This window comes from Solea solea, chromosome 3, assembly GCF_958295425.1.
Source record: "Solea solea chromosome 3, fSolSol10.1, whole genome shotgun sequence".
Lineage (NCBI taxonomy): Eukaryota > Metazoa > Chordata > Actinopteri > Pleuronectiformes > Soleidae > Solea > Solea solea.
The window spans coordinates 32,442,260-32,458,237 of record NC_081136.1 but is presented as its reverse complement, the minus strand read 5'-3'; the positions used below and the strand labels follow the sequence as shown (position 1 = coordinate 32,458,237).

At 42.9% G+C, this 15,978-nt stretch overlaps 1 protein-coding gene across 1 annotated transcript in view; it reads left to right on the top strand.

Annotated features, from left to right (window-relative positions):
• The window catches only part of plxna4 (plexin A4), a 183,659-nt gene that overhangs the window by 162,758 nt on the left and 4,923 nt on the right, over nt 1-15,978 (top strand). Inside the window, exons 24-30 of the mRNA XM_058624311.1 lie at nt 642-788; nt 1,806-1,965; nt 4,708-4,811; nt 6,461-6,560; nt 7,922-8,112; nt 11,024-11,193; nt 15,118-15,330. Coding sequence (XP_058480294.1) covers nt 642-788; nt 1,806-1,965; nt 4,708-4,811; nt 6,461-6,560; nt 7,922-8,112; nt 11,024-11,193; nt 15,118-15,330 — 1,085 coding nt within the window. The remainder of the gene's footprint in view (nt 1-641; nt 789-1,805; nt 1,966-4,707; nt 4,812-6,460; nt 6,561-7,921; nt 8,113-11,023; nt 11,194-15,117; nt 15,331-15,978) is intronic.

Genomic DNA, 15,978 nt, shown 5'->3' with positions numbered 1-15,978 from the left:
GCTGACTGAGCGCATGAGCTCCACACAGTATTAGAACATTTAGATCTTTAGATTCCCGGGGCAACAGTAAAATAATACTACTTAATAACTAAATGTTATGCTTTAACTACCTCTTCAGATTAATCATGTGTTGGATTACTTTAGCGAGCGTCTCTGCTAATGTGTTAATGTGCCACTTAAGAGACGTACAGTAACTTTGTACTTTTTGAGATATAAGCTGAAGGCTAAATGACCTCTACCATCCTGTTTCACTCTCCGTCTCCCCCGTCAGCCCGTTTACTGCAGCTGGGAGGAAAATAAAAAAACATTGAACAAAGGCCAACGTTTGATTAACGGGCTGTGTTTTTGGGGAGTAGATGGAGGTGGCCTCAAGAGTCTGTCTCGCGTGGCATTTTCACAGTTTATCAGTCAAACATCTCCCAAACTCGGGCTTCTATATTGAGAGGTGACGTGGTGTTCTTTAATTTAGGAGAACAACACAGTTTTGTGACACGACGTCTATAAGTCTTACTGGGAAGGTAAAACGTCACATAAAAGCAGCGACAGCATTCTGTTGAGATGTTTTCTGAGGCATTATTATTATTAAACTGTGCCGTCAGTGAGTCAAAGTTTTCTTACTTTTTGCTCCTCTCTCTTTGCAGGAGTGTGCGGGCGAACCACTCTTCTCCCTCTTCTGTGCCATCAAGCAGCAGATGGAAAAAGGCCCCATCGACTCCATCACAGGAGAGGCGCGCTACTCGCTCAGCGAGGACAAGCTCATCAGACAGCAGATTGACTACAAGACACTGGTAAAGGTTTCACCCGGGGTCTCAAAAGGGGGGGACGGACACTTAATATGCTTTCAGGGACACGAGGAGAGGAAACCAGGGGTGGTTATGGGTTGTCGGTCATGAGACGTGCAACGGGACATTAAGTTGTCGTCGTCATAGTTGTGGCGACCTCACTTCCTGCCGAGACTGGAGGTGTCAAGGAAAAACATCTTAGATTATTCATGTGTATAGATTATATAACCATGCTCTCCTCTTCTGAGATGTATTTCCCGTAGCTGTCTGTTGTTTTTTTCCCATTCTTTGCGATGTGTTTGTTTCAGCTTCGTTTCTCTCTTCCATCGTCACACGTCTTTGTACTTCGGGGAATGCTGATTTGCATACTCTCGTCATTGTCCACGGTGAACTGTAATAGGCGAACAAAAACGTCCCGGGAATTGATTCGTGTCGGCCTTCTGTCACAACGCAGATATGTTATTTACACCGTCGTAGATATATAATGTTTGGGGTAACGCATGCGTTCATAAAAGATAACCTGTTTACGCTCTCATTTATAATATGCATTTGTGTTCATTTTGTAATTCAGGTATTTCCACACCAACACCAGAAGCCAGTACTGACAGAACAGATGAATATGATAATATTATTCTAATTAGCTGTTTTGCTGCTCATCAATCGAGGGAGCACATTACTGTCTCTCTGCTCTCTCTGAGAAGAGAGAAGAGAATTTTCCCAATGGAAAATGTTTTTTTTTCCTTCTCTCACAGGCAAAGCAGAAGCAGTTGCAATGAACCATAATGATTTACACCACGCAAACGGACACTGGAGCACGGCACAGTTTCATTGTTACACTAGATCAACCTGGAAATAACATTCATTGCCAGAGATGTAGAGTTTATCTTACGCCCAGAAAAAACAACTATCTTTTAAGATGACAACAGTGAGCAGGGATACTGCTCCAGCACAGCTGGACGTCGTACAGTTCCTCCTCACAGTGTATGTGTGTGTGTGTGTGTGTGTGTGTGTTTCTGCGAACAGGTGGTGAACTGCATCCATCCCGAGAATGAGAAGAGCCCAGAGATCCAAGTCAAGGTGCTGAACTGTGACACCATCAGCCAAGTGAAGGAGAAGATCCTGGATGCCATCTATAAAAATGTGCCACACTCGCACCGCCTCAAAGCCTCTGACATGGACCTGGGTATGACTCTTGTCACTTAAAATCTGGAATGTGCAACAATAGTAAAACCATGTTTTTAGCATTTAAGGTGAAACTTCTATCCATGTAGTGTTTTGTAGCGGCTGAACTTAGACGCCCATTGACTTCTCCACTCAGCCCCCAAGTCTTCTTAGACACAGAGAGGTAGACTTGACTTCCTGGCTCTCAGATATCGGAGTCTGGTCTTGTCCCTCCCTGAACTTCCCATCGACTGATCCTTTTCGTCGAGTATTGTCTGAGTCAGATGATCGATCGGCTAATCAATGCAGATGCTCAGTGATCCCCTCTCTACAAAATCTTTCTCTCTTTTGTGGGATTTTGTCTTTCATCATGAATGGGCTACTTAGCCCAGGTTGTGCAATTGTGTCGCATTGTTAAACTGGCGTCTAATAAACTTTTAAAATGACTTCAATGAGCCCCATGAGGAGAACGCGGGTGCATCAAAATACCTTTTCTACAAAAGATAATCTAGTAATCTGACACCGACGTGTGTGAATGTGAGCATAACGGTGTTATCCATGATTGTTTGTCTGCCTGCCAATACCTACAGGCCGTCTCTTGGCCACGCCATGCTTTCTGTGGTTTAATATTGTCAGATGGATTTTCCAAGCCCCTGTTGTGTGTTCAGAATAGCATATTTATAACCAACCCCAGATCTATTATGGGCTGAGTGCATACCATAGGGAATCTGACTGTGATAGGTAGGGAAGAAATTGGTTTAGCCTTTTGAAGACACTCCTGGATAAAATTGTTTTATGGCCTCCCTTTGGGCAGGATGTGTTGTTCCATTATTGTTTCATTACAAACGGGAAGTCGCAGTTGTCAGAGTTAGGTGGCCACTCAATCTGTATATGTATGGTTATGAGTGTGAGAAGGACACGGCGGAAATCCAAGCTCACCACTGAACGTGTGCGTTTACGGTTCGTGTCCAACTTTCAGACAGTTTTAAAACACCGCATGAATGAATAAGAGCGGTAAGTTTGAGTTCCAGTATTCTAATTCTTTACACACGTACAGCCGACTGTAGTAGCGGATAAAGAGAATGGATTCTGTAGCCAAACTGTTCTGAGAAAGCTTGGCCAAGAGTGTTGTTACCCAAGTATTGTTATTAACTCCCCTCCACTGCAAATCACAATCTTCTGTCGGACGCCGGAGGAGATATGACCCGAGAGCGAAGAAGCGACAACGCTGTGTTTGTGTCCCCGTGTCATCTGAAGCAAATATGTGTCACGCTCACAACTCTGTGGAGCACAGCAGTCAACCACAGCCGTTCTCTTCACTGTGGACTTCCACAGTGTTTACATATAAAAAGACATACACACGCACTATAGTTGTGAGGTAATTCACTGTGTGTATATATAATGCATTCTTAGCCCCTTACACTAGCCATAACCCTCTCCACCACATGCCTAACCCTAACCCTTAACTTGTAATAGACCTTTTTCAAGCTACCGCTGAGCTACAGTTGCATTGTATGGTCATCATAGCATTGCTAAAACAACAAATCCAAACACACCCTCAAAAACACCCTCTAATATTACGAGAACCTGCTAAAAATGTCCTCAAAACAATGGGTTTGAACCTAAACGTGTCCTCACAGCCTCGTAGAGTCACGCGTGTACAAACACACGCAATCTCGGTTCTCTGTGGTTCCTCACCGAATGTATTCTTTTATTTATTCTTCCCGTCCCTTCTTTCTTTTCATCTGTTTGTCTGTTTACCGAGGGGTTTCGACTGGAGACTGTGCTCATTTGCATCTTTATGGAAAGATGAACTGTACAGGCGAAAACAACAGGGGGATCTTTATTTTCCTGCAGATTTTTCAGATGCTAACAGAGTTGTGGTCAATTCTCCAAAGATGGGCCTCATCATACACCACAGTGATTGCTCCTTTGTTTCCCCCGTTTGTGATCAGGATAGGAGATGACAGTGCCTGACGCAAGTGGGAAACAAAACGAGGAGCTCAGTCACAATAACGCATTCATAAAGCATAAAGAAATAAAGAACGGGGGGGGGGAAGCTTGTGCGCATGTTTGCCTTTGAGATGGTTTTGATAATGTTGCCATTGTGTTATGAGATGTTTCTATCACAGCTTTTGGTCTCTGTGGTGAGTAGTAGAGGTTGCACAGATGTCCTGGTGTGTATGTACACTAGTGTCATTTAAACATGGGGTCATATCAATGCCGTCCTGCTGTTTAAATGAAAGAAATTATCATATGCTTGTTAGAAAGTATGAAGTATTTGGTTAAGTCGTGCAGTCTTTGGGCAGAGCTCCACGTAGCTCCACCCAAACTCAGGCAGCGTCTGAGAGCAGAGCATCAGGGCCATTGCTGCTGATGGAAAAGGGTGTTAGCACATAGCTGTAATTGTAACATAACTCATTGATCAAACCAGTGAAATACACTGAAAATGACTGATTCTAAAATATATATTTATATATATATATATATATATATATATATGCAGAGAGAGAGATGTAGTTTTCCAGTTTCTGTTCACAACATAAGGACATCCACACAAATCCGTTATTTCTTTCCCAAAGGCTTGTCAGAATGAGACGGCGCGATTTTGAGATAAGACAGATGCACAAAAAAAGGGTGAAAACAAAACAAAACATCCTTGCTAGATAAGACTTGTCATGTGTTTATGGGAATATGAGGAGAAATAGTCTGATCTTTTTCTTTTTCTTTTTTTCTTCCTCTCTGTTTAAATTTGTGTGTGCAGAATGGCGCCAGGGTAGAGGACAACGCATGATCCTGCAGGATGAGGACGTCACCACTAAGATTGAAACGGACTGGAAGAGACTGAACATGTTGGCCCATTATCAGGTACGCTTATACGTTCAAATGTGGACAGAAGACGGATTTTAATAATAACTTGTAAGTTTGGTTTTGGTAGTGACTAGTTGACATTCAGACGAGCACAAAGAGTTGTTGTGGAAAGGAAAAACTAGGTGTGCAGCAGCTATGCAAGCAGCCGCTGTCTCCTCCAAATGAAGTGTGCGTGTTGCCTGAATTAAATGTCAGCGACAGCGAGTGTCAACAGACTTGGAGTATGTGGCGCGGGTGGAATGGATTAGGGAGCTGATTGGAATCAGAAAAGATAAGATAATGAAGACAGAAGTTAATTCATTTTTTAAGGCCAGGGAATAAGGATGCTCTATCTTTGACAGACAAAAGAGAATTAAAAAAAAAAGGAAAGAGAAAACTGGTTAACCAAAAAATTGGTTAACCAGTAAGGGACATCATAATGTATCATAATAAACTGACCAGACACTCTGAATGGAGTCATGTACTTTCTTTTATTAAACCAATCTGGTCACACACTCGCTCGCCATTGCATCTCAAACTGAGGGAAAAGTTCAATCTCTCCACGTCATCACGGTATTTGCCATATCAGATCGCTCTGTCCCATATTGAGATGTATTACTGGAAACCGTGGTCTGCTCTCTGTCTTTATCCACCCCTCCAAATGTTATTTCCCCAAATGCCACTCCTCCTCTTCCTTATTTCATTATGTTCCATTGTGATTTTCTGTTTTTTTTTTATATCCGTGGGTCAGTGATCAGGGAGCATGCTTAAGGGTGCTGGAGAGTTGAAGGGGCCCCCCCCACAGAGGAATAAAGAGATTTGCTCCGTGGGCCTCCTGCTTACAATAATATAAACATATTATGCAGAAAGAGCAAATTAAGTGACTGGGTGAAATAATGATACAATCTTAATGGGACTCTGACACACACACACACACACACACACTCATATACAATAGGCCCCAGTCCCATCTACTCACACCATGATAGAGGTCACTTCAATTAACCCTGTCTTACCTTGTCGAACGGGTAGAGAGATTTTGCCAAATAAGGGTACACACAGACTCTCTGTGTGTGTGTGTGTGTGTGTGTGTGTGTGTGAGCTGTATTAATTGAATCCTGTATGGCTGATTTGGGACAGAGTGCACAAATGACTCATCTGTTATTCACTTGATTCTCGTCTATACCGTTACACACACGCCTACACACCGCCCTAGAGGAAAGGTTTTTATTAAATAGAGACTGTGGGACAGGCTTGTACGATGCTTTGTTAATCTCTGCCTCCCCCCCTGTCAGTCATCGTGTGTGTGTGAGGCCTAAATGGAGCACGTAAGGGTAATAAAATATTCTATCTTTATTGCCCTGCCTCCTATTATGAAAATGGAATAGATGGGGAGAAATATTCAAAACGACACCAATAGGATGATCTATGGCATCTTTGATCGGTGCTGTTGGCTTCACAGTGGTTAGCGCCTTTGCCTCGCAGCGAGAAGGTCACGTGTTCAAATCCCACATCACCCGAGAGCCTGTCTGTGTGGAGTTTGCATGGGTTTTTTTTTCTGTGTGTTCAAATACATGCAGAAAGAGTGTTAGACAGATGCACAGATAAGAAAACAACTGTTGTTTTTAATAGTTATTTACAAAATATGTGTGTGTGTGTTTCCGCAGGTACCTGATAATGCAGTAATGGCTTTGGTTCCCAAGCAAGTCACAGCCTATAATTCAGTCAACAACTCCACTGTGTCTCGAACTTCTGCAAGTAAATATGGTAAGTCTTATAACATTAGAGTAAAAATGTGCTGATTTATTCATCATTTTACTACAGAAAGTGTGGAAGGAAATACACAAGTAGTGTACAAGTACTTGCCAGGCTGCCGTTGCTTTCATCTCAAAATGATGCACATCTACTAGACCCTACATGACAATAGACTTGGCTTTAAAATCGCTGAAATCCTTTCTGTAACAATTAGAGACCAAATGGACTTTTTCTCTCGGCCTCTCGAGACTCCAAAGTGAGTCCTCTCATCCTCCAACGTGCCCGCGCTTGTATCCGCCCGTCCATCTGCTCCCGCGTCTCCTTGAACCTGAGAAACCATTAAGTCAGCCCGCTGATCAAAGGGCCAGCCTCACTTCCCACAAACACTTCAGACACATCAAATGTGCTTCCACATTATTAGCATCGCCTCATCTCCATACCATCTTGCCTGTCTGGCTCCAAATGAGACCAGATAGGACGAGGCGAGTGCTGTGACTGAATGCCTACACGATACCTTTGTCAATTTTATATATTTATTTATTTTATTTTATTTTTTTAAAGGGACTGACTTCAAATGCAACAGTGCGATCTACTTCACGACTAGCGTTGCACGTGAGTGGCAGGGGAGAAAGTTCAAAGATTAAGACAAACAGTGTAATAGTTGAATCACAGAAGGGAAAGTACGACACTCTGTGTTTGATCTCTGATGTAATGTTTCCATCAAAAGCCACGAGGAGAAAAGGAAACACCTGCAATGTGAGGAGCAGGAGCACAATCCATCTCTCCCGAATATTACTCTTGACTCCCTTTCAGCGTCATAACGTCTTGGAATAAAGAAATGTCGTCAAATGAATCATCTGCTCTCTCTTTCTGCCCCTCACACACCCTTGCACCCACTCAAACTCAGAAACAAGGCAATTAAAAATAATACATTATGAAAAAAATAATACAAGTGATGACAAATTGACAGCCCTGTACAGAATACTTGACACAAGCATTACAACAAACCCCCTAAAGTGCCCTACAGGGGAGACGAGCATTTTCACTTGATCATACATCCCATAATCAAACCCGGAGCAGTCGATACACAGAAACACAGAACCCCTGAACTCTCTCCTCCTTGCACACATTGATTTCTGTCACTCTCTTTCTCTGCAAACCGCACCCACCCGTCAATGTTTTTCACACTATGTAAACATTCATTGAACGGCGTGTTTGGAAATGTCATCACCACTCTGGTCACTGGGTGGCACCGTACACGTTTCACTTCACCAGACACCTGTTTGATTTTTGGAGACTAAGTCTTTTTCTTTTCTTTTTTTTAAAGTTTCATATCCAATCTCGCCTCATTTTGTGCTTTTTGTTCTTCACAGAGAATATGATCAAATACACTGGAAGTCCTGACAGCCTGCGCTCTCGCACTCCCATGATCACTCCTGACTTGGAGAGCGGGGTCAAGGTCTGGCACCTGGTGAAGAACCATGAGCACGGCGACCAGAAGGAGGGCGACCGCGGCAGCAAGATGGTGTCCGAGATCTACCTGACGCGACTTCTGGCGACCAAGGTGAGCAATCTGTGGCCTGAAAATCTCAAGTCTTTTCTTTGGAAAAATGCTTCCTCTTATCTTATTGTGCTGCACGTTGCCATATGGCTGAGGGTTAAAAGTGTATCTGTCACATCTGTTGCATTTTGATGCAGTTCACTGGGTGAAAGGCTTAAAAAAAAAAAGTCGCTCCGACCTTCACCGTAGTTTTCAGTGAGTCATAATACATTCACCGTTTCAATTCAAGGTGTTTCCTTTGGATTATTCATCTCTGCAGAAAAGATTATTCAGATGTATTCTTCTATCCCCTCAGGTTAGAAAGAGAAAATAGACTTTTCTGTTGGTTTGCTTGTTGTTGTGTTATGATTATTATTGTTGTTGCATTGATGCAGTCGCATAACTAAAAGGTTAAATACAAACACTTCCATGACGGTATTGTAAGGTGTTTGTGTGATGGGAAAAAAATGATCAGGCTAAAGTATAAATGGTTATAAAATGAGTCTCTTTGAATGTTTCTTTCAACAATGGCCCCAGGGAAGGGGAAGAAGCAGTTCATTTGGTTAAAGCGGGAAATGTGACTTTGATCCAACCACTGAATGTAAATTACCAATCCACTCTTTTATATATATATATATATATATATATATATATATGTACATAAAACAAAAACACCTTCTTCTTTTCACATCAAGACACCTATTCTATCAGACACACAGAGCTGCAGAGGCAAAAAGGTAATGTTATTATGCAGGCAGGCACATTCGGATCCAGTGAAATTCCAAATAGTTTTTGGATCCACTTTCCATCAGAGAAATGTCTTGTGTTTATTAGACCACAAAAACTAACCGTTATATGCCACATGTCCACAAATTATGTGGCACCTTCAGGCAGCTTTTATTTGAGTCACTATAGCTTAAATCTGAGTGGAGTCTCGACTTCCCAGTGTGCAAATCTAAGTCACTAAAATAGCCTGAGCCATGTTGCTGTTGACTGAGTTTTAAAGGTTAAATTTGATGCAAAAAAAAAAAAGGGGCCTATTCTTGGGGTGGAAAATAAGAGTGTGCCTGCAGTGGAGATTGAGTAAAGAGTCCTGGAAATTGGGACTCATGGACGCAGTAAAAGTGTTGGAGAATAGTTTGTGAATCACAAATATCACAATGAAGACGGTCAGCACAGAAAGATCTGTGAAACAGGACGTGACAAAATGACACGTGAAAGAAACAAATAAACAAACCGAAGCCCTAGAAAGTGAGATGTAGCACCATGACATGTTACTGTTTAGACCTCCGGACCTGTGCACATCACCTCCTGGCCTCTGCACGGTGCTCTATTTCCCTGCTATTATCTTATCCCATTGCAGAGTGCAGGGAAGGTGGATCCTGACCGTAGACAGCACATCATCTTTCCAGATGGACTGTTTTTGTGAAATAAACGGTTTATCTTGGCTGGCCATCTTTCTTGGTGAGAAATGACGGAGGAGACAAGCAGTATAATTGACTGCATTTGGCTTTCAACGTGCCAATAAATACCTCTCCCTGGCAACGCCGCTGACGTCTCTCATATTAGCTCCATCAGTGTCACTCTGACGCTCACGTGCGTTGAGGAGATTGCATTTTTCAGCCCCTCACTTTTACACTCGGGAGCGCGTGTCCATCTCAACCTCCTCCTCCTCTCTCCTCTCACGGTTGTTTGCTTGTGTCTCATTTCGCCGAGGAGGCGCGGCGGCATCAAAACATCCGCGTGACACATTGTGTTTAGAGTGCGGCGTAATGACAGGGTGGACGGTCGCGCAGAGGAGCCGTGTCGCAGTGTGTCTGCAGTTTGAGCTCCTGCAGAGAAACAAGAGAAACCCGTGATGATGACAGCGTTGACGTAGAAGTCCGCCGGAGATTGATGATGACATAAAATGTCACAGCGTCGGCATTTGTGGGCTCACACAAAGTTTTTTAGTGTCTCCGTACGCACCTTTATGCAGGCACGCATACAAAATGTCAGGCCGTCTCTTGCCTGTTAATGCACACTGTCATTTGAAAGGCCTGTGGGCTTGATATAGTGATATGTGATTCCATCTTCATAGAAAAAAAAAAGAAAAGGATAAGCTGTCGGGAATGTGAGCCACATTAGAATTATAGCCGTGATTGTCGGACTAACAGGATTCTCTCCTCCCACTCTCTTTTACCTCTTGATTCCATGATGCGGTCACCTGCTCCGACCCAAATTGGATTTTTATTTGCCAGCGCGTGTACACACCTCATCTGCCACACTTAATAGCAGTTTTTTTTCCCTGATAGGAAACCTCTGCCGTTTCATTTCCATCCTTCACCCTCGCCTTCTCCCATGCATCCCATCAGCTCATTCTTTACAAGAGGATTAGATTCTCTCACTCTCTGTCTGTCGTCTCTCTTCTCCTCCTCCTCCTCCTCCTCCTCCTTAAAGTCGCCAACATTAAATCAAATTAGGGTCAATGGTGCAGTGTGGGAGCTAATCCGGCAGCACAAAGAGGCTTAGGAGATGCGCCTCCTGTTCCCAGATATTATTAAAAGTCAGCTGTGAAATAACAATTTCCCCCATCAAAGCTGCAAGCGGATTTAGGGGCCGGGTCTCTTAGATAGGAGTCAGACACATAAGCATCGAAGCAAGGGACAAAGTGACTTGCACTTCTCGAGTTAAATCCAATCTTTCTGTCAGCTAAGCACTGGTAGGTTTCCCAAATTTACTAGACAGTAACAATGTCATTCACTGGCTCTTTGTGCCCTGTTCAATAGAGATAGTGCAGTTTTAGTTGTGTATGTGTTAATGTTCTGTTTACAGTTTTCAGGAATTTTCTCTCTTTGCAGTGATGTTTAATCTGGTTTACGGTGTTAAATGTTTTATTTCCATCTCTCCTCCTCCTCCTCCTCCTCCTCTTCCTCCTCCTCCTCCTCCTCCTCAGGGTACATTACAAAAGTTTGTGGATGACCTGTTTGAGACCATCTTCAGCACGGCCCATCGAGGCAGCGCCCTGCCACTGGCCATCAAATACATGTTTGACTTCCTGGACGAACAGGCGGACAAACACAACATCCATGACCCACATGTTCGACACACATGGAAGAGCAACTGGTGAGTGTTCAGTGTTGTCTGCCAGATAACACACTAATCAGGAGGCTTTGGATATATGAGGTAACAGGTGGACACTTCAGGGAAAATGAAAGCTATGGGGAACTGAAGGACTTGTTACCAGTGACTGGTAAATGTTAATGAACTAAAGGTGTTGACTTTGCCTCTAAATTCCCCATGCTTCAATCCGATTACCTATTTCTGGATATGCTAGAAAAATTGGCCCAGTCCAAGTCTCCCCCATGGACCCTGTGGAGTTTGTGCCCATTTTTGGCAGAATCAACCTCTGGTTCCATTCATAATTTATTTCCATCCACCCTGTTTTTATTGCACTGCAGACATAATCAGTTTATTTAGGTACATTTCACATGGCCTTGCCGCGGTATTGGCCAGTGTCGGTGCCGAGCCTCACCGCATGCATCTTCCCTTTCTAATACCCATTAACCACAGGGGTGTGTAATCTTCATTAAAGCCAACCACTAGGGGCTAATCCAGTTGGCTGCCAAGACTCTCCATCCGTTATCACCGGTAACTGGGCCAAAAAATGCCCGTCACTGTGGAAATCACCATAGTGACAAATGTTCACTCCCAGGTGCAGGAAGTACACCTCTAATTTAATATCCGCTGATTAATTTAGACCATCGTGACCTCTAAGCTTCCACCTGAAGAGATTGGTGCTGGTTAAATAACCAGCAGTGCACCAGAATGTGGTGAGGAGAAGGCATGAAAGGGGTGAAGAAAGGGAAGTGAGCTCAGTGGGAGTTAAATGCACACTAATATCTCATTAGCCTCCTGGCCTCTGCCAAGATCCCAGCATGCATCACTCAGCCCAAGGCTCAGGAGAACCGTGGCAATGGGAAGATAAAATTTATGTGCACCAGGGGACAAATATAGAGACGGAATTGGTAGGGGGATAAAGAAGAGGAAGAAGTATTATTTACTTCATGCTATGGTCCTGCTTTTTGTCCTTACCCATGTGTGCTTTCTTGGGCCATTCACACAACGTGTTAAGTGTTTCCTGAGAGCGCGACGGGCTCTTACATTAGACTTTTAATAGAATGGGCTCACACTAGAGAACTGTGAATGAAAAGCAATTTATCATAATGCACCATCACGAAAAGCCACTTAGATTGCACAGCAACAGTTTAATGCTGATGCCACCACAGATATGGTCTCAGATGTGGGATGTGCATATACATATATATATATATATATATATATATATATACACACAGTAGTATATGCCTGTGTGTCTCTCTCTTACCTTTAACCTTTAATCGTCTCAAAAAAACTGTGATCTTTGCTGCAACAAAAACTGTCATTTTGTCTGATAGCGGTGAATAATCCTGCCAGTGCCCCTCCTATGCAGGGCCCCCCTGTACTATTAAACCTAGCAGACCCATCATCATCATACACACCATTAACTACAACCCATCCCAGCAGTCGATCGACAGACGACTACACCCTACTGTTGCCCCCGCCAGCATCATCGCCAACTAAATCACAGTCTCTGGGGCTTTAGTTGTTTATCCTGTGACAAGGTTGCCTCTTATTTTAGCGTTGTCATGACCTTTTATTTTAGAAAGAACTCATAAACCGATGATTTGGTTATAGAAGCTTTATCTAAAAAATCCCCTGCATTGGAATTAAAATTGATTTGCTCGTTGCTTGACAGATGAAAGGGACCTGCAGTACATATAGGAATTTCTTTCTGACCCCTCTTTACTTTTTAAATAAATCATGTCTGTATATTAGATGGTGCATTGTTTAAAATTGTGTGTAGTTGTGTATGTGTGTATGAACTAACTCGCTGGCTCCTAAAGCAACTCCAGATGGTATATTTTGGATTGGCGACAGCAAGTCAGCATCCCTGCTTATCCTCACTCCTCTGAATCTCGTGCATGTTGAGATGGTAACAAACAGAATTTTTAATTATTTTACAGCTGACACACGCAATAACGCTCACCTTCTCTGCACGTAGACATCCATCCTCATCCCCAAGTACTTCATAGAGCTCTATGTTTTAACCTTAAGTTGCTGGATGAATGGATTATTATCATAATGGGATAGATTGTGCTGCATTCACCACATGTGTGATCCTTTGTTTGCGAGTGGCGAGCAACTTAATTTCACTGCTGCAGAAGAGGGACAACATCCTACAACTACATGGAGTGTGTTTCTCTAACTGTTGTTTTCATATGCTGGATATTACCAGTTGAAATATTAATAACCAGGCTGAGTAAATCATTTACAGTGGTGCTGATTTGCTCCTTGATAGTGGTTTGCAATCTTTAAATCTTTCTTTTGTTTATATAGTGAGAGGAAAGGAATGAGCAGAGTTAGCCCTGCATTATAACTCGCTCCCTTGAAAACGGAGTCTACTTTGAGCCACGAAATGCACCACACAACAGTATTTAATCATGTAAATAAAGCCACTCTATAAAGTGCAGCGCATATTATATAGCTGCCTATTAACTAGTGGGCAAAGAAGCCACAGTTCTACGATATCACACACTTTCATCAATCATAATCTTTCTTGCTCTGAATTGGCTGCATTTTGCTTGTCCTGCATTTATAGAGAGAGAAATGTTATTTTAATACATGAGCTCTTTTTGGCTCAGCTGCTGTAATTCCTCTTGAATAAGAGATGCCCTTGATCTTGGCAGCTGATATTTAACCTAATCCCTGACCAAAGGGGACTAATCATGTCCAAAAAAACTACACAGTGTGAGTAAAAATGCTTTGCCTATTTTCAACTCAGCGGATAAAGTGCACGTGTGATTATGGTGGTCACTTTGAACACTAAATTATGCAGCGGAAACTCTACATTAAAACATCACACCCCGATCGACTTAAACCACAGAGCAGCAGCAGTAGCGGCAGATTGTCAACAATCACAGTGGTATAGCAGTGGTGTTAATATCCCCTTTGATCCCTGTGCATAATCCCAATAGATGATTTGCTTAGATTAATTTTTAAATCCATAGTGCAGTTTTTTTTTTTCATCCTCTGAATCCAAATCCTCTTTGGTGAGCTTGTGAATGGCTTTGTGGGAGGTTGTGCTTGGACAAGTGCTTAAAAATCACAGCACCTGTGATATTTAAATGATTGCATTTCACTTTTTTTTATTGTTTTTGTTTAGTTTTTTTCCCCCCTCCCTTGCCTCCTTTGTTTGGGTGCCACAGAGAAACTCATTCAGGCTGGAGCTCAAATATGGTTTTAATTGATTTTTTGCTGTGTCAGCTAAAACCCTCACGCAGCCCCAGAGAATAGTGTAGATACAGAGATCCAAGTAAGCACGCGCAGTTTGTTTGTTACCACCTGAGCCCTTTTAGACACAACACACAGATAAGATGGGCCCTATATGCAGAGGGAAAAAAACACAGCACAGCAAATGAACAACAGACTTGTATGTTTTTATTATTCTGGACAGGTGCAAAATATAGAAGCCACTTGCACAAACAAGGTGATATGAACTGTGTCTCTGTGCTGCTCCAGTGAGGACCTCTGGACACTGCTGGAAAAACGAGAGCCAGCCACCACCTGGTTCTAAAGATAAAGGCTTTATTGAATTGAGCACACACATCAAATAGAGAAACATCGGCATTGGTCTGTGTACTAGCTTTGCAAAGTGAATGCAGCCTCGTCCCCCTGCCCGGCGCTTAATACAGTATGTGCGCGAGTGTTGCCTGGCTGGAAGTCGCAAATTTAAATATGTGGCATTTCGGGACTTAATCTCAGAGAGGAGTTCAACCAAACATAAACCTTTCGCTTTATTTAGCACCTTTTGTTTCTTTTTCTGTTTACACGGCTATTTGAAGCATTCACAATGAAATGTTAAAATATTGCAAAATGAAACGGCATGCTACCATATCCTAGTTCGACACCAATGGAAAAATGTTTTTCTTTTCTTCCACTCTTTTGCAGCCTACCTCTGCGTTTCTGGGTGAATGTGATCAAGAACCCCCAGTTTGTGTTTGACATCCACAAGAGCAGCATCACAGATGCCTGCCTGTCTGTGGTGGCTCAGACCTTCATGGACTCCTGCTCCACCTCAGAACACCGCCTTGGGAAGGACTCACCCTCCAACAAGCTGCTTTACGCCAAGGACATCCCCAGCTACAAGAGCTGGGTGGAGAGGTAAAAGCAGACATTTGTACACGTCAATACACTGGATGGATGAAGAGAGGATTTGTGTGTGTGTGTGTGTGTGTGTGGGGGGGGGTGTTCTCTCTTATGTGAGTGGAAAGATCAGAAAAGCTGCATTAGCCATGTTTCATTCCAATGCATTCACTCAATTTTAGCACTGTGATCAATGGGCCATTAAACACAATCCAAATTACAACACAGTAGGAATAAATGTGAGCACCCAGGGCATGAGAGCCACAGTACTGAGGAGTCTGTGTGTGTGTAGGAAAAAGAAAGGAGAAAAAAAACAGAGAGAGAGAGCATTTTTGATAGTAGCAGGGAGCAGAAGGAGGTAATTTGTTAAAATGAGAGTTTTATTAAATTTATTTGTCATCAGGGGAAGCTAGTGTTCCTGTCCTGAATAAAAGATGGGGGACTGTGAGGCGTTCAGAGTATTTATGTGTCTGTACCTTTCGTCACAAGGCAAGCCTCAGGATGAGTGTGTGTGTGTGTGTGTGTGTGTGTGTGTGTGTGTGAGTGTGAGTGTGTGTGTGTGTGTGTGTGTGTGTGTGCCCCGCTTGAATGGGTGGAATCAAATGAGGAGCTTCAGGCTCAGGACTGTACTCATTAGTCCTGTTTGTCTGCATGTGGTGTCTCATA